We start from the raw sequence: 18,868 nt of genomic DNA on the forward strand, positions 1-18,868 counted from the left end.
ACTGTCAGATGCTATCTCAAATTCTTGCTGTGAAGTCAAAATTGTGTCATTGTTATTGTAAACCCTTGTCATTTCCATGACAATTGATTTTGATGTTAAAAAAGATAGTATTAAACATAATTATGGTACATGGATACTAAGCCAGTGAAGGTTGGGAGGAGAAATGCTAGTTCCAAATACTGAGGAAAGAAAGCATGAATGTTTTATTGTTAGTAAAGAATTGATTATTGTAATAGTAATAATAAAAAGCAAAATTAATATAAGGAATGATACAGAAAGGAGATTTGTCATTCTTAGTCCAGTATAATAATTTATGGGTATTTTTACTTCAGCAAAAAAGGAAACCAACTTGTAGTTGGTTTCTTCCTACCCTTTTTATCTTCAAGATACCTACACTAGTGACTATATTCTCTAAGGCTATGCTTCTAATTTAAAAAGAATTAGGGACATCTCTCTGGTGTTTCTGACTTAATTTAAGTGAGATTAACATACAGCTATCTCATCCATCTTCTATGGACCTTTCCCTTTTGCCTTGTACACAAAAACACAAAGAAAATAACACTAACAGAGGTAAATAAGCTTTTTCTGAATACAGGTAGAGTTGCTAGCAGTTCATGAAGCTGGTAGTGTGAACGCCCTCATGCATTCAGGAGTTTGCATTTGGAATGTGCAGTACTTCATCTCTTCTTTTCCTACCCCAACCCTTTGTTAAAGTATTGAGCTTTACACTGCTTAGTAGTAGTGAAGAATTTGAACACCACATCTATAGTATGGGCTGGTTCAGTTCTGGACATATTGAAGTTTAAGACAGTAAAGAACTGCCCATATCCTATGTTCTACCCTGTTCTCAGGGTAGTTCGAAGACTGGGGAATAATGTGACTCCATCAAACACTTAAGTAGAGTACTGTGGGGGAATTTTCAGTGTGGTTTAATGTAATTCGGGCTCTGCATACCAAAAACGGGCAAGATTTGAATCACCAGCACTGCCTGGTGCCTGCCAACCCCCTTGGGTTCCTACAGCCAGGTAGTTGTGATAGGGAGGTAGAGAGGGATTTTCTTTTCAACATCAGCTATCCATTCTGTTACATATTGATACAAGGACAGGAGATGTTTGGTAACCTCCAATGTTACTTAGAAAAGAGTTGTTTGTATTTTTTTGGGCCCCTCGCTACAAGAAGGACATCGAGGTGCTTGAGCGGGTCCAAAGAAGGGCGACGAAGCTGGCGAGGGGCCTGGAGAGCAAGTCCTATGAGGAGCGGCTGAAGGAGCTGGGCTTGTTCAGCCTAGAGAAGAGGAGGCTCAGGGGTGACCTTATTGCTCTGTATAAGTACATTAAAGGAGGCTGTAGCGAGGTGGGGGTTGGCCTGTTCTCCCATGTGCCTGGTGACAGGACGAGGGGGAATGGGCTAAAGTTACGCCAGGGGAGTTTTAGGTTAGATGTTAGGAGGAATTTCTTTACTGAAAGGGTTGTTAGGCACTGGAACGGGCTGCCCAGGGAGGTGGTGGAGTCACCATCCCTGGAAGTCTTCAAAAGACGTTTAGATGTAGAGCTTAGGGATATGGTTTAGTGGGGACTGTTAGTGTTAGGTCAGAGGTTGGACTCGATGATCTTGAGGTCTCTTCCAACCTAGAAATTCTGTGATATTAGTTAATAGATCAGTTCTCCTTCATATCACATTCCTACCCTAAAGACAATTCTGTGAGTCTTACTAAAGAAACCAAATAATTAAACCATGTCTTGGTGACTTCAGGATGGAGACTAGTACACCGGTACTTTCCTGTTACTTCTGAATAAATGCTGCAGAACCATGCATACAACAATTAGCAGTCTCGACATGTTCAGGTAGATCTGGGAAACAGAGAGGAAAGGTGCTTGAATTATCACAGACCTTTTAACATAAGTGCATGCAGGTAGGGAAATCACCAGAACAGTACAAGGGGTTCATGTTGGTCAAGTGCAAATATACTGAAGCTGGTGGGATTTCTAATGAGTATGAGGTTATTCTCAGAGAACAAAAGAAGTCCTAGTAGACTGACTGTTCTGGAAGATGGGAAGTCCCAGCTAGATGTACAGGCTTAGTCCTGTAATGCATGTGTGGAGTTCTTTATAATAGCTTATGTTGTTGTTGCTTTGGTCGCTTCTTCAGTTAAAGGCTATGAAGGAGATAAGGCCTGCTTCATTTTGCCTCCCTGACAAATGAGAACGCGTTCTTGGGGAGTTGCTGAGAGAATCTTCCCTTAGAAAAAGCTGACGCTGAGATAAACTAGTTGCTAGTAGTGACTGCCTATGCTACTTGCTTGTTTTGCAGAAAACACTTGAAGGGATTGAGAACTGTTGTTCCTAATGAATGTTTGTGGGAGAACAAAGGAGCAGAGAATCACCCTTGCACAATTAAAATAGCTTCTAATGCTTTGTGTGAGGTCTGTGTTAATGATGCAGATATATGAATGCCGAATTAACTGAAAGGCAGGATGGGAAGTCAGTCGTCCTGTCAAACAGCTCTTTGTAACGTAAACCACTGTGGAACAGTAGTTCAGTTAAAAGAAATGTGTTTAACAGTGACTTTGTAATAAACCCACTAGGCTCAGATGAGATTGGAGATTAATTATATTACAGATAAGGCAGATCCATAATAAAAGATGGTCAGAATTGCCATCTAAACGGCCAAATAAAAAAAATTTCAAGGCCTTGTTACTGACTATTTTTTGGGATGGGGAACAGGAACTCAGAGCAAATTAAGAAACCCTTGCAGTGTGAAACATCCAGTCTCCTCTGGCCGGGACCAGATGTTTTCACTTTAGAGGCATCAGAGTTCCATCCTTCTGGTTTTCCCAGGCTCCTTATTGCATTTTTTCTCTAGGAAAGAACTATCAAGGACATCATTTCACTTCAAACTTTTGCATTTTTAAAAACTTAATGCTTTTTTTTCCTTGACAAGTAACCACTTACTTTGTTGTCTTTGATCTGTGCCCAGGCTGGATGATTGATGCTGACAGTCGGCCTAAATTCAAGGAGCTGGCTGCTGAATTCTCTAGAATGGCTCGAGACCCTCAAAGGTACCTGGTAATTCAGGTAAGCAACATTAGGGGAAAAGAAAAAAAAAAAAAAATCTGCTTATCAAACTAGATTATTAAGGGGATTGCCTTTGAATTTTGGGAGTTCAGAATGCTCTTGAACTTAAATCAAACACCGTGACTGTAGTACTATACAGTAGTAAAGTAGAATAGCCAGCGTCTGTATCTCAGAAGTTAGGAGAAACAACTGAAATTCACTTCCTATGTCTGTGTTTGTGACCACGTACACAAGCTCTATCTTCACAAGTTGCTGAGTAATTTGCATTCTCTCATGAAAGTGGTGGAAATATTATCCATCAGTGGACCTACTTCAGAGCAAGGACTTGCTTGGTTCTACAGTTGCTTAGGCTAAATGTCAGGGGATTATCCTGTAAAGAAACTTCCCTGCACTGTTGAGGTTGCGTTGTGTTTGTTTTTTTGTCGTTGTTGTTTTTGCATAGCATATTTTTTTTTGCATATTTTGCCTAAACGTAAAGGTTTCTCAGAAGGCAGGGAGTTGTGTCACATGGGTGCCTCATGCTGGAGAGGCTGTGTAGGCTCTGTGCTGCTTGTAGTGCTTCACAGGCTGTGTGATACACACCAACATGCTTCATCACATACGAAACCACACTGTGACACGGCGGCAATACCAGCACAGACTCATCTGTTAACTAATCTAGCTACAACTGCATACACCCTGCACATGTGTGTAGACTTATCTTTTGCTCCCACATCCTGCAGAAACCTGGAGTTCTCTATTTATTACATCTCAATCTCAAACCATGGGAAATGAATCTAACCATTTGGTAAAGTCTTTGGAAAGTCCTAGTGTGTGAGCAGTGCGAATGGAAGTAAAGTAAAACTAAAGGAAGTAGGGTGATGCTGAAACACCAGAGACCAAAGCATGAAATCAGTTTGACACACGTACTCTTACACTCATATCACCTCCACATCATGGAGTACAGTGTGGAGGTAAGTCCAGCTGGTTCTTAGCTTCACGCTGAAGATTCTTCAGAAGCACAGGCTGACACTTGCATGCCTCCTGACTGCTTCTGGGACTAGTGGTAGTCTCATCACACAGTGTTTCATTTCACTGTGTAGGCATGCTAGCCTGCACGAGGTGTATTACTGCACAGCGCCAACATATGCTACTCTCCTGCAACTTGAGGAGAAGTAAAATACATTTGGAAAGTACAATGCTGGTCAAGAAGAATTACGGTGTTTTATTTCTCCTGTGGTATTCCCCACTGTGCTAAATTGTAGGTTCAGCTGTTATGAGTGACTGAAAAAATCAGTCTGATTTAAATACTTCATTAAAAGGACACGTTTCCCCATTCAAAATCTCTTTTCCCTGCCTCCCTTTCCCCTGCCCTTCCCTCCCTTGTTACAACTACATATAGTCTAGTGGGTATTCCTTCCCGCTAGGCTTCTTCTCCAGTGATCCTTGCAGACAATATGGGCCATGTACGTCCTGAAGAGAAACCAGGGTAGCTCCACTGCACTGGTATCTCTGCCATTGTGATTCCCCCTTCCCTCCAGAGGCCATCAAGAATGATGAGCTTGCTGTTGAGCTTTTAAACAGGTCTGTATGAATGCTGTAGTGCAGCCATGACTCCCTGCTGAATTCACACGTGGTAGAGTAATTCTTGAGGAGGGGGAGGCCACTCTTGATCCATGCAGTTAAATTTAGTATCATTTCTATGGGCAGTTAGGCGTTTAGGGCATGAGCTGCCTTTTCTGATGGTTTTTGGCACTGAGCAAAGCACAGCCATGATTTGCCTCTCCGGCTTGTAAATGCCGTTTCAGTAAAAAATACTTCTCGTTGTTGCTGCTGTTGTTACCCAGTTTGATTTTTATTGCTTTCAGCTCTGTTACGTTCCGCAGAACTTTCCATATGGATGAGAGGGAAATTTAGCCCACCGAGTCCCTAAAAATACAAATGAAAATAAAGCAAACATCCAAACACAGCAGTTGCCATGTTATTTTCCCCAACATGCAAGCCTAAATAGCTGAGATATTTCACAAAATACATCAGACCTTGACAGAATTTGGGTCAGAAACTGAGCTTGTATGGGAAAAGGAAGAAAGAATAAAAGCTTAGTCACAAGAATGCCAAAAGAAAGAAAAGAAAAAAAAAAGTAAAAAGGCTTTGCTTGATTTATGCACTTATTCCCTTTCTGTCATCATACTCCCAGTAAAAAAATCAAATGATGTGGATGTGGTGCTTTAGAACAATCAAAACAGCATGTGCAGTCCCTGCAGCCTGGCTGCTAGGGCATGAAGAAGGCCTAAGTTCCCTGTTGGGAAATTAATCCATCTCTTTGCTGTTTTCCTCTCTCCATACAACCTATTCAGGGAGATGATCGTATGAAACTACCAAGCCCAAATGACAGTAAGTTCTTTCAAAACCTTCTCGATGAAGAAGACCTGGAAGATATGATGGATGCTGAAGAGTATCTTGTTCCTCAAGCCTTCAATATCCCTCCTCCCATCTACACTTCCAGGACAAGAATTGATTCCAACAGGGTAAGAGCAAGCTCTGACAGAAAATACTGGTTATTATAAAAGCACAGGTGGAGATTTAAGTACACTAATCAAACACAGGTGAGAGTTGCCTTGGGAATTACAAGCTTCCATTGTAAGGAGAGTGACTATAAAAATGTTGTCACTGGGTTCCCTGTTCATTGTGCCCAAGTGAATTTTGAATTAATAGCTCAGCCTTGAGTGAACAAAGGCTCGACTTGAACTGCCTGTCCTGAAAGCACAGCTGAAGCTTTTGAAGTCAGGCAGTGTTGTTTCTCAGTTGTGTACCATCCTGGGCAGGAAGAACATAGCTCTCATTCTCTGTCCCTGCAATCCTTTCGTCTTGACAGGGTTGGCACTGATGTAACTGAGGGCAGCTGGAATATATAGATAATGCTGCTTTTGTGTCTCAAGCCAGATTTCAAACCCAGCCCCTTTCCCTGTTATATGTGATGCTTTCAGGGCCCGCCTTCACAAGCATGGGTTTTGGCTGAGCATATCAGAGATTTTGGCATGTTGATCTTTGTAACATCCCTGTTAGGGAAGGAAATGATCATTTTACAGGAACAACTGAGGCACAGAGAGGATTCAGGTGGAATTCAGCTTATTTAACTGTAACCATCAAAAAGATTGAGATACAATCTAAGCTCTTCACCTGAACATTCAGGGGGTGATGATTTCTGCCCGCTTTGGACGTTTACAGTGGGATAAGTCACATTCTGGAGGTGTCTCTCTCTATCCGCTGACCGCTGACAACTCCAGAGCAGTCTCAGACCTGGTGCACGAGGTCTCGTGAAATGAATTCTGTCATAAATGCCTCAGCACAGGAGAAGCCCTGCTGTATGTGGGACCTGAGTGCAGGTTTCCTGAATTCCTTTTCACTCTAGAGTTCCCTGTCTGCAGCTCTGACCTCTGCACAGTGCTGCATTTGGCTCTGGCCTTTTAATAGTTAGTAGATGCCCCCCCTTCTCACAAAACTAAGAAATGGTAAAATGTCATTGCTGATGCCAGGACATTTGCACAAGCATCAGATGTATTCAGTAATTAGGGACTTCCCTTGTTGGGTTGGATTTTTCTCTCCACTCTGCTTTTAGTGGAAAGTCCCATTTTGAACCACTAAGTGCAGTCTCATTGAAATGCTGGTATTTATTCTGTATGGGTTAGAATTCTATCAAACATTTATCCATAGTGTAGATAGTTCCAAATTCACACTCTGGTCTGAATCCAACACAAACCATCATTCATTGATTACACCACGTGTGGAAGGGAGGAGGTAAGTGATGGAGCAAAGAGTGCTGGAACCAGGTCAGTTTTCATGTCCTAACTGTACGCTGCATGATGCTATTTCATCTCTCCTGAATAAATTATTCTGGAATAAGGAAGACAAAACCTAGCCCTAAACAATATCCGATAAATTCATAAGGAAATTGCTACTGTTTTTAAAGGCAAGGAGACTCGAGAAGTGTTAGGAAGAGGCTGGGTTGTAGTCCCAATGGCTAAGCTGGATTCACCCAGTGCTTTTCCTGCATCACTAGACAGCAGTGCAGAGGGGAATTATGCATGATTTAGCAATAAACAAGAAACTTCCCATTTATTGCAACGAGACTTTTTAGGGCTGACGCTCATCTGAAAAAAGTCAGTTTTACTTCACCTGTCTCTGGAGAGGTTCTGTTTCCTTTGCTGCCAGCTTCTGAGAAAAGGAGGAAATGGCAATAGTTACCTTCAAAAGTTGCTCACTTGTGCACTGCTGTGGATCACTGTAACTTTGTTTTACACAGCCAACACTTAGACCAACACAGGGTAGCCAACACTCCCACAAAGAAATTCATGGCAAGCAAACCCAGAAATGTATTACTATTATTGTGCAAAAATTTAAATAACTTTCTCACAGCCTCTGCCCAACTTGCAGCCACACTGCTTGCACACGTGATCCCCCTGAAGTCAGCAGAACTGCAGAAGGAGACCCCACACCTTCATTTTGTCACACAGAGAGGCTCCATCACATTCTTGATGTGATGTCTCTACTCTGCAGCTCGCAATTTCCCATCTTGGTTTGAGACTGTGATCTTGTCCCACTTAGTCAGTGGGAGCTTTGCTTTGCAGTTCAATTTAATGACAGTAGCAAGTCTGTATCCTGCTTTCAGTAGCTCCTACTGCTGGGAATTTTTCTCTGGAATCATATGACAATCTAACACTTAAATCTGGAATTACCCTTTGCCAAAAGTTTCCAGATTCTGAGCCAGGTTTTCTAGCTCACAGAGGGCAGCTGGGGGACAGGAGGCTCACACTCAGCTCTGTGGCTTTGCACTCCCTCCAGCTTTGTAGCATTTTTCTTCTTTGCAGTAGCCTCCTTACGGAGGGGTAATTTTTAAGGCAGAAAGAACAGATGGGCAAAGAAGTTGCCACTGAATTCCCAGCTGATTTATAATAGCGCTTGCTGGAGTGGCTGCAGACTGACTTCTGACCTGTAACAATATTAACCTTTATAATATAGAGGGACTAGTCCAGTGTCTCAGATTAGTGTAAGTCTCAGTTCTATTTGCTAACAGCCCTGCATCTCCTGAATGCACTGCTAGGGCTGCCACACAGGCATGCACATCCAAACTGCAGGAAGGCCACAGCATAAAGTTGCTGGAGGGGCTTCGGGCTGCATTGAAAGCCCCACAGCATCTTTGCATTCATGGTTTCCTTTGCTGGGAGTTTCTTTTTGGATGTACTACATTTGTGTTCCCTCTGTACAGAAGGCTACATGCCTTTGTGTTGTTTTTTTGAAAACACTCAGTTCTTGGTATGTTAACTGTTCTTCCTGTGAAGATTAGTGTTGGTTTGAAACAAAATACCTGGTAGGTCCTATAAGGTAATTGTGCACTTACTGTAGTATATAGTGCAGTACAGGGGATGTCAGTGACAAGAATCACACAGAATTGACGTGTGGGCAGATCTCTCCACCTGCAGTTGCCTGATTATGTCTTTCTTTGTGTTTCCTTTGGATAGTTTACAATTCGTGCTTGTTTGGTATAGTGAACGTTAATATTACACAAACTCATTATGGTACCGCTGCAGCCATAAATGCCAAATGAATTGATACAGCTTAGGTAGTTTGTGTTCACTGCGTCTGGCAAATTAAATTTTATGGGGAGATTGCCAGGCAATTTGGTGAAGTAAAACACACAGAGCTACATAATCTTCTTGTCATTTTCAGAGATGAGAAGCTTGACAGATACTGTGTTTCCCATTGTAGTTGTTCTGATTGTCATTTTAGTGAGGGAGGAGCAGGCTATGCGGTGGCAGGGTGTTGTACTCCTCTGACGGCTGTAGTCTAACATTACAGGACCACAGGCTGGGGACAAGAGTTTGCAGTGAGGAAGCAGTGAGATGATGAGTCCTCCAACTCTTAGGCTTCAAAGGCCTGAGAGAGGGCATTTACTTTCTAAAGAAAGTGCTAAAGTTTCTCTGGGTTGATCTCAGCCCTAAATCCTTACAGCTTTTGCCCAGGAGAGGCGCCGCTGGTTGAGCATAAAGCACTGGTTGGATGCATAAAGCAGCGTGTGCCTGTTCCCTCCCATGTGAGAGCTATTTGGATGTGAATCGATAGCACAGAGCTGTGGCTCACAGCAAGAGGGCTGGAAAGAGGGAAGCCTCAAGGCAAGTTTCCAGCTCCACAGCAAGTGTCACATCCTTCTTCCTCCAGGGATTAGAGATGTACTGAAGGTGCAAGGTGCAGACACAGCTTCAGTACTTGTATCACACCCAGACTGGCTTTGTACCAGCATTTCTTTAGGACCTGTGCTGCTGGGAGCAGAAGCTTGCCCATACTCTAAGCCCATAGCAGTGCCCTGTGTGACAAAGTCCATCCCAAGACTGTTTGAAGTAAAAATTAGCATCCTAAGCTAAATTGAATTCTTTCATGGCATCTGAACTCTTCAGTTGCAATTTCAGCTCTTTGGCTTTTTCCAGCTTTTATTTTCCCTTGTCTAGAGATATTCTAGAAACATGGAGTTTTAGAAGGTCTGTGCTTCTGAGAGATAAACTGAATCCTCAGCAGTGTTTCCAGGAGCACGGTACCCCAGTTAGTGCTTGAGTGTCCTACATTCACAGCCATTAGATGATTCATTCAGGTATTTGTAACAAGTACTGTCCTGTGTGCGCAGAGATAATACTAATACAGAAAGCACTCTGTGTACCCAGTGGTGCTTTTTGCTCTAAATCCTTGGCTAATTCCTCCTGAAAAACGTCTATACTGTTTGTTACTCGCTGATGCTGTCTCTGTAATTCTACTCCATTCGCTGTATATCATGGAATGTCTGCCAACCCTGCAATTAAATATCAAGCTAGTTTTTTAGGAGAGGGGTCTAATTCGTATGTCCAGGGAGACTGTTCCGCTTGGCTACAGCAGTGTCTGGTATGCCAAAAGCCAGCTTTTAGTTCCCTGAGTAGTGTCTGGTATGCCACCCCAGCAGTCCTGGCACAACGCTAGGGCTGGGAATGTCTCACGGCTGAACATCTGTACGTGTCTGTACATAAAAAGATCATTCCAGAGAGAAGCTGGGCAAGGAGTTACCTTTACGATTAATATGATCTGGTTTCTGAATTTGAGAAGTAGCCATTTTCAAATTACAGAATTATAAAGGAGAAGGCTGTTAGTGATTTGTAGATGCATTTCATGTCAGTGTGGCATCTTCCCTTCCAAAGCTTATCACAGACAACAGGGACTGTTCATCCAACGAGATGGCTGCCGGAATTCAGCGGCATTAATTAGGCTCTTAAGTAATGGGTGAATTTCCAAGGTACCTGTAGTGCTCCAGTAGTGGATCAGATCTGAGGACTAATAACGGCCTCCTTTATAGACTGAAATCCAGCAGGTGGGGACGGTAAGCACCACTCTGCTCAGTTAGAGCTGGAAGGAGGGATTTTGGAGAGCAGTCAGGATTTGGAGGGGCACTTCCCAGTGTGCCAGCACAGGTGAGCTTGTATGTGGGGTACCGTCCTTGCTGGTGGGGAAAGCGAGCATCCTCTTCTCTTGGCAAAGAGAAAATTCAGGAGGGAGTCATGATTTGTTTGTGATTCTCCTTGTGCCCAGGGCTTTGGTGTAGCAATCACTTTCTTCTTAGTCCTCACTTCTTTTTCTGTAAGAAAAGGCAGTTAATTGACCCTGATCTTGAGTGGACTTTTTCTCCAGTCATGTCCTGGCCATGTGGGGCTGATAGCAGTAAAACTACTTCATCCCAAAGTCAATAGATAATTTGTGTGAAGAGGTATCAAGGCTAGATGGGGCCGTACAAGTATTTCTAACCTCCTGGCATAACATCGGCCAGGGATTCGTCTCCTAATTTCTGCTTCAAGTGCAGAAATGCTCTTTGAGGTGCAGTTTGTCTTCCCAAAAGATTATCTTGATCGTATCATTTGGGATGGAAAATACATCATAGTTTAGAAGAGTCTCAGTGGGCATTTAACACGGACTTAAGCAGGGTTTGGATCTTGAAACTGTCCACCATACACCTTTTAGTGCTAGATTAAGGAGCTGCCGGTTACCAGAAATCTCTTCTGCCTAAGGGGGCTGTGTAGGATAGTATCATTTGTACATATTTGGTGTTAGGGCAGAACACCACTGATGTCTCCTTTTTATTAGGCTTGTTTGTGTCATTTGCCATCCCTCTGCTTCTGCAATATCTTCCCCCAAATAATAACCAAATCTTTCCTTAGATTTCACGCTTCATGTTGGGTTGGGTTGTGGTTTTTTTGTTTTGTTTTGTTTTGTTTTGTTTGTTGGTTTTGTTGTTATTTTTGTTATTTTACTTCCTATCTAGTGTCTTTAATTCCTTCTCCTTAAAAGGTGATCAAAAATGTTGAAAATGTTGGTAGTCTTTCTTTAGCATTTCTGCAAGGATCTCTCTTCCTTAGGCAGGTGTTGCAATAAATGATGAGCTTGCAAATTAGCTAGAGGTTGTATCAAAGGGTTTCATAGCATTTCAGAAACTTACTCTACCTCTTTTTTTTTTTTTTTTAAATATCTGTAGTTTTCTTGAAAAACTGCTTGGTTTATTAGGAATATTCTAACTCTGTATGAATCTGTTCTGTATCTTTCAGTAAATACTATGTTTGGTTTATTTTCCTAGTAGAGCCTATGTAACAGTGTACCAGATACTGCAATTGCTGCCATCAAACCTTCAAAGTAATTCTGCAAGTCCCACCAAGCTTTCCTGGAAGATCTCATTTCTCTTTTGTGCTTCCCTAAGTTTTAATGACATCCTGGTGGTGGGAGGCTCCTGTCTGTTCTGCTCTGCCTTTTCCATTATGAAGTTCTCAGTAGCTGTTCGTGTTTTGTTGGTGCCTAGTCAACCATCACAAATGTGTTACCTACAATAACTTTCTTCTTGCAAGTATTTTCTTCTGGGAAGTATTCTCTGAAGTGTGTCTATTTCTAGTCTTTGTTAGAAATGTAGATAGCACCAGGCCATTTTATAGTCCATGATAAGCAGGACTAATACCAGAGTGGCACTAGTCAGCATTATTTCGTTGCTCATGGTGAATGAAGTAGGAAGAATAAACATGCAAAAATAGGCCGTAAAATACATTAGGTGAAAAATTATGTCAGTCTTAATAATTTACATGAAAAAGGAAAGCTTCTCTCAAAATGTGTATATTTAGAATACGAGTATTTAAATACCTGTTTAAAGCGTGCTAAGTTTGCCAGAGGAAAAAGGAAGAAAATTCATATGGAGAACTCAAAGAGAATACATGATGCCCAGCTCTTCACAGAGAAATCTTTGAAACTGTTTTATGGCAATTAGTCTCTTGCTTTGCAGCCAGACCAGCTGAAATAAGTGAAATTTCTCAAGGACCAAGCCCTTCTCAACCTGAATAGACTATCAGGACCAACTTCTTAAATTGCCTCATGATTTGGAGGTCAAGTGCCTTAAAACAGGAATTTTTAACAGGATTTTTAAAACGTGTTAGTTATTTTCTGTCAAACTCAGGCTCCTGAATACAGACACACAGAGTCAGACAATCTCAAAGTGCTGGCTGGCATTTGGGTTTGAGCATACCTTTTCTATTAATTTAATGCATGTTTAAAAACAAGTCACTAGCTCACAGTACTCCTGGTGAGACCTAATGCAAGTTAACACTCAGTGGAATCAGTGGAAGAGACGGTAGCTGTCTGTTGCTTCAAACCTTGATATCTGACATGTAAATTTACTGAGCTTCAGTATAAACTGGTTTAAAATCAGGCAGCATCTGCGTAATCCATGAATAGCTGCTGGCTGTGTTAACAGTCAAGAGAGCTCACAGCTGATCCATTTTCTTTCCCAAAAAGAAAAAAGTCAATAGATATAAAGAGAATAAGTAATAAATATTTCTACACTTCACTGATGAGGCATTCTTGGAAAAAAGCAAGCTAAACAACTCTACATAATTCAGTAGTTGGAAAAATGGACTAAGAGTCAGGAAATAATTATGAGAGCTGGGAGAAAATTTTCCTTCAGTGCCCGGGTTTGAAACAGAAACTGCTAGTGAAAAACCTCTGCTTCTGTGGAATCATGTTCGTGGTTTTGTTAAAACAATAACCACACCTGAAAATACAAGGGATTGTGATTTGGAAGTGCACCTGGCAAGGCTCCAAGAAGTTGTCATTTAAACACCTGTCTGCCCTTGATGGTTGGGGCTCATGAGCCGGAGAGCAACATCCACAGCATCCCACGGCGACGGGACTCGTGTGGTAACGCCTGGAGCATAAGGTAGCAGGAGGATTCAGGAGCGTCCTGTGCCAAACACTGTACTTTCTAAACATACGTTCAGTGGGGATAAATGCCAACACAGCCTAAAATTCCTTTTGTTAGCCAGAGTAAAGAGTCTGCCTTTCTTGTTAAATGCTGTCGTTTGGAAGGGGGGGAGGAAAAATTATGGAAGCTATAAAAAGACTCTCCAAAAGATGTGGTGGGGAGAAGTGGGAGGAGGCACAGATGAAGTTTAGATTTAGAATGTTAAAAAATGATTATTTTATCCAAATCAGTTGGATGGTTATTTCTTCTAGAGTATTATTGCCACCCGAACCTCAGCCCTGCTCTAAATCAACTCAGCATTTCATCAAGAAGCCTATTCTTCGCTATAAGAGACCAAGAGTGCACAATTATGGGTTTCTTTTCCCCCTTGCATAATAAAATCGGGAGATTATCATCAAGTTTCTATTCAGATTTTAGGGAGGCTTTTTTATTTTATTTTTAAAACCCATCTTTGTCTGTAAGAGCTCCCTGTTCAGGCCAGCATGCTGTAATGATTACTGCTGTAAAGGCTTCAGTGGAGATGTGCTCTATTTCATTCTCAATGAGGGCTGATGGCATTTTGAGAGGCTCAGAATATCCTTTGATTACTGTATAAAACAGACTGGGGAAGATGGCGATGCAGCATGCAGCATAGGAGGGGGCTGCTGCTCAGAGTGTTGCTCATCAACTTTCTTTTGTGCTTTTTTTTTTTTTTTTGGTCTGCCATATCGCAATCACAAATCATGGCCCTGTTGTCGGCTTTAAGGTCCCATTCCCCATCCTTTCCCTGTTTGGGGATTTGAAGCTCGAGGTTTGTACAGAAAAAGAGCTGCCGCTGCTCCTGTGTTTTGGACAGAAGAAGTGCCCGGACCCTTCTCTCCCTCAGGGAACTGTGCGAGTAGCAAGGCGATGGTACATCGTCTCCTCCCAATGGTGGGGAACTGGCCCAGTGTTAAAAGGGGCCGTTTACTGAAAAACATCTTGGAGTGTGTATTAAAGAGAAGGAGTGACAGAAAACTAGTCAGTGGTGACAGGGAGGATACAGGAGTAAAAGAGATTGAAGGAGGAAGACAGACACATGCAAGCTGCCTCTCTTCCTGCTCTCCTGTCTGCTTGACACTCCAGTGCGTTCATATAAAATAGCAGGGGAAAGAAATTTCTTCGCTCTTGTGCCACGCTTATGGTCAAATCGCAGATTTTGCCAGCTGAAGTCTGTTTGCCAACCCTCCTGAAGCTAAGTGCAAGGTGCAAGGTTTGGGAAGTTTGGAGGTTGGGGGATGGTTCCATGGAGGATTTTTGATGCAATATAGCGGAGCACAGCTTTTATTCACAAGCCAGGTACAGAAGGTGGGGCTATGGCAGAGCACTTCACCTACGCTTCTGTGCTGGTGTGCTAGGAAACTTGGTTTTGTGGCCACATCTTGCACCTCTTAACGGGCTATTTTCATCAGCCGTCTGCTAATCCTTGACTCCCTTACTTGGTGAGGTTTTAGACAGAAAAAGGAGGGTGTATGTCTGGTATTTTCCAGTAATAGCACAGGAAATAGTCTGTGCAGTATTTAGGTATCTCATTTCCTATAGACCTATGCCAAGAATGTTAGGCATGTTTCATTTATGATTTACACCATTTACTGTTCACAGTCTGTGCCATATTACTCCTGGAAGGCTCTGTTGAAATTTGGGCATCCCACTGTGCACGGATTGCTCTAGAAGAACCTGGAAGTCTGAAAACAGACAGATGTTATCTACGAGTCACCTGCAGCTATTAATTAAGTCAGTACTGAACTGAATCCAGGTCACCAGTGAACTGCCTGTACTGATATTGAACAAGTTCAGGGATGTCATAAACCCGCCATACTGCCTGGACATGCTTTGGCATATTTCTGTCATACCCGCAGCCTCTGTGAGCTTACACCGCCTGCACATCTCACCTTTTTTTCTGATAAATGGCAAGCAGAAAAAGCGTACATACAGAAAAGACTTAGTCCTTTTTTGTTTTGTTTTGTTATGTTTTTTTTCCCATTTCATCTCACTGATCTAAACTGGATGATTATACCTTGGTCATGGAAGGGGCAGACATCAGAGATGAGGGCTCACACAGAATGGTGCTTTACGCTTTTTTTATACTTGTAGTGCATAGATATTTAAGTTAAAACGTTTATCCATATTCTGAAAAAGGCTAATGCTGGAAAAGTGGCTGGGAACTTGTAATTTCCAACATATTCATTGCTCCCCATGGGACTTCATGACCATTGAGCCAAGGACATATTTCTGTTTGTGTGCTTGAGAAAACCGATGTGAGACATGCACAGATCCCAAACTGGTTTCGGAAGACATATGTCTCCAGTATGTTGTGATTTTTTTCTCTGTGCTAAAGTGCTGCAGGGTGCCAGTGATGACCCATACCTGGTGCCAAGCTGTGTCACCTGGGGACTTTTCTTCATGGGCCTAGAGAAAGTGCCCAGTGGGGAAGGGAGTTTTCCTAAGTACAATGAGGAGCCTGGGCTGGACAGAAGAGAGAGCATGAGGAATGCCAGACTTGTGAACTTTTTTGTCCAGCCAGCAAAGAAGTGACAGCTTCTCAGCCCAGGGCCCCTCGGTCAGTCGCATTTCACGTACCAGTTGAGCAGTGCCTGTGGTTCCACAGTGGGGGCATGGAAGGAGCAGGCTGATGAAGGAAAAAACACAGACCTCAGTGTACCCAGAACCACTTCCAACCATACCCGCAGACAGCAATCCTTTCCAGTAGCACTGTGGATTCTCTGGTTTGCCTCATGCTCCAGACTTACCCATCTTTAGAACGAGTGGTGGGAAACCTTTGTAGAACATTAAACTTCCCTGATTCAGAAGAGGAGAGGATAAACTACAAAGCTCAGTCTCATGGGTGCTCCTTAAGTCAGGGTAGTTGTCCATCCCTGTAGAAGTCAATAGATCTAATTGTACGTGAGCCCTGAGGCTTGCTTGAAGATACTAAGTGGTAGCATCCGAAGTTCAAGCACCCTCAGATCCTGTAGGACCCATACAGGGATCACCAGGGTGCTCCATCCATTTTACATGTGCACCAGCTGTTCGCCAGCAAGGGGGTCTTCTGGTGTGGGGTAAGCTGTCCTGCGTGTATTGCATTCCTGCCTCTGTTCACTGCTGCTCTGACACCAGGAAGCAAAACTTTCCTCTTGAGAAAGGTTCCCTGAACCTGTTCTCTCCAGAGCTGAGGAAGCAGCGTGAGTACTGGTGGAGCAACAAACGTGTGTGACTCTGCAAATGTGAGCAGTGTGCTGGATTTGTCAAGCCAGGCTGCACTTTACATTTTACATACAGCTTGGCTCTGAGCAGGGGCTAGGACCAGAACCTCCAGAGCTCTGCAAAGCCCTCTAGCCATCACTATACAAACGGCATTTAATTTCTGTGTAGCATTACACAACAGTCTTGTGGTACAGGGTTTTTTTTTCCTTTGATTTTCATCTCAGACATGTTTGCTCTCAGAGGCAGGGCAGAGGGAAGCAGGACTGTTCCTGAGCAGAGGTGACTGCTCTCCTGCAGTGGTCTTTCCTATTTGCATTTCAGTTCAGATCAGTTGTAAATACCAGACAGCTCCCTTGAAATGTAACTGGAGTTTGCTCAGGGCTGGTGGTACAGCTCTGCATGGTGTGCTCTGCCTGCAGCCCCACCAGAGCATCCCCAGTACATTATTCAGACCCACTTGAATAAATCAGCTGTCCTCTTTCTGGGCAAACTGCTGCAGCAAGATCTACTCGACCTGTTATGCTTGCTAGGAGGCTGCAGTGTGGTGACTTGCGCCTGGATATTGACTTGGTTTTAAATCAGGTAAACCTGGTTTGGCTTGGTTTCTAATCAGGTAAGGAGGAAAGTGAGTTACTTCTAAGTGCATGCAGAGCTCAATCAAAACAGGTGGTCACTGAGTTGCCTGAAGCGAGCGCCACAAGATGCCCCTGGACGGTACGTGTGGGGACTGAGAAGGTGGGGGGAGTGTTCTGCTCCTGCTGCCTGGTTCGGTGCTTTTTGTGTACGAGAGCAGATGGAGTGAGAGGGAGCTGGGTGCTCGTGTGACCAGGAGCACTATCTGGGTTCAGGCGTGTGTGTGTGTGCAGTTTACTAAAGCCTTGCCTTGAGTAAAGAGAAATTTGTCAGCCACATGAGCTTAGCAGATTGCTTAGAGAACAAGGAATTATAATAATCTCAGCAGGCTCAGGTCAAACATGCTCGCAGCACTAAGGGTGCTGCTGGGAGGCTATGCTAGCAAGCAAGTCGTGGGGGTGCCAGATCCTGCTGGAGAGTAGAGTTGTCACCTGTTGGGTGATAGTCCCAGCCACCCACAGTCCCACAGCAGCGCTGTCACTGACCTTCAGCACTTCCTCCAGCTGAAGTGTGCGGCGGGTGCAGCTTTGGAGGAGGCCATGGTCACTGTCAGGCTGGCGCAGGCAAGCTGCGGTGCAGGCAGGAGCGGGAGCGCGGCCCTGTGTGTCCTCCTTCAGGCACAACGCTGGTCCTGAGTGAAAAGAAGCAAGGCAGAGGCACACAACTGCGTACACATGAGCGGCAGGACCCAACGTGGCTTTGATTTCATTGCGTTTTAATAGGCAGCCAGCAATGTTATGTCCTTGCTATGAAGGAGGAAGTATTTACTTTTGGGAGACTTTAGAAGCAAGGAATTGGAAAATGCAATTAATGAATAGAAAGCAATAACACAAGCCAATATTCAAGTGTTATTTACCTCTCTTCTATCAAGGCTCATTTTACACGTGCATTAGCTGTTACAGTAGTTGATACATCACTGGTGTTTAATACCAAAGGGCCTTTAAAAAGGCTTTAGGGCACGCTTGCTTGTTTTTAATCGTTTCTCCCCGATGTCACGTTTGTGCCGAAAATTGAATCATGTAGTATAAAGAAAGAAATCTCAGGCATTTCTGGTTAGGGCTGCTCATGGGCAGTTAAAAATGCTGGGCTCCTTTTGGAAGCTGCATAGAGCTTTAGCATCAGTGGATGTGTGCACTCTGGAGCTAACAGATACAACGCATATTACACTATCAAAAGGGTGATTATTGATTCCTTTTTTTTTTTTTTTTTGAAGTCCTTGTCCATCACAACAAGCTAGAGACAGTGATCATTCAGGTCAGAATTTCAGCATCAGAGATCCAAAAACCAAGGTCTTCCCAGTAAAGGAACATAGGCTACTCTTTCAAGATAGCACTTAAAATGCAAAAGCAACTGAATCAAAAAATAAAAAAAAAAAGAACAAAGTAAACTGGTTCACACATACAAATCAAGCTATTTAAGCTTTTTTTTTTTGCTAAGATCCAGATGCATTTTCTGCTCACAGTGTGATTCATGTACTGACCAATAAAAGTTGGCTGGGGCTTTCAGTACTTATCTTGGAAGCCTACAAAATGATGACATCACGTTGCAATTAGCAAGCAATTTAAAGACATTTAAACAATTATATCACATTTTCAGCCCCACTAATTGGCACTGCAGCTGTTTTCTTTGCCTCCTCTTTTTGGAACGGTGGCCA

At 43.1% G+C, this 18,868-nt stretch overlaps 2 protein-coding genes across 12 annotated transcripts in view; one reads left to right on the top strand and one right to left on the bottom strand.

Annotated features, from left to right (window-relative positions):
• The window catches only part of ERBB4 (erb-b2 receptor tyrosine kinase 4), a 564,466-nt gene that overhangs the window by 538,794 nt on the left and 6,804 nt on the right, over positions 1-18,868 (top strand). For all 7 annotated transcript variants that reach the window (XM_072040464.1, XM_072040460.1, XM_072040461.1 and 4 more), the window contains exons 24-25: positions 2,977-3,074; positions 5,411-5,581. In XM_072040464.1, the coding sequence (XP_071896565.1) occupies positions 2,977-3,074; positions 5,411-5,581 (269 nt within the window). The remainder of the gene's footprint in view (positions 1-2,976; positions 3,075-5,410; positions 5,582-18,868) is intronic.
• Positions 1-18,868, bottom strand: part of LOC106017775 (uncharacterized) — a 116,379-nt gene that overhangs the window by 5,087 nt on the left and 92,424 nt on the right. The window contains exons 5-7 of one of the 5 annotated variants that reach the window (XR_011810455.1): positions 17,700-17,845; positions 7,230-7,268; positions 2,952-4,982 (exon numbers count right to left, since the gene is read on the bottom strand). Coding sequence is in view for 3 of the 5 variants with exons in the window: in XM_072040480.1 (XP_071896581.1) it covers positions 4,893-4,982; positions 7,230-7,268; positions 17,700-17,845 (275 nt within the window). In the remaining 2 variants the exon portion in view is untranslated. Of the gene's footprint in view, positions 1-40; positions 4,983-7,229; positions 7,269-10,272; positions 10,705-15,576; positions 16,007-16,127; positions 16,254-17,699; positions 17,846-18,868 lie in introns of those variants that run through there. The other 4 variants (XM_072040480.1, XR_011810456.1, XM_072040482.1 and 1 more) reach the window with 4 other exon arrangements.

The sequence above is a fragment of the Anas platyrhynchos genome, chromosome 7, assembly GCF_047663525.1.
Source record: "Anas platyrhynchos isolate ZD024472 breed Pekin duck chromosome 7, IASCAAS_PekinDuck_T2T, whole genome shotgun sequence".
In the NCBI taxonomy this organism is placed as follows: domain Eukaryota; kingdom Metazoa; phylum Chordata; class Aves; order Anseriformes; family Anatidae; genus Anas; species Anas platyrhynchos.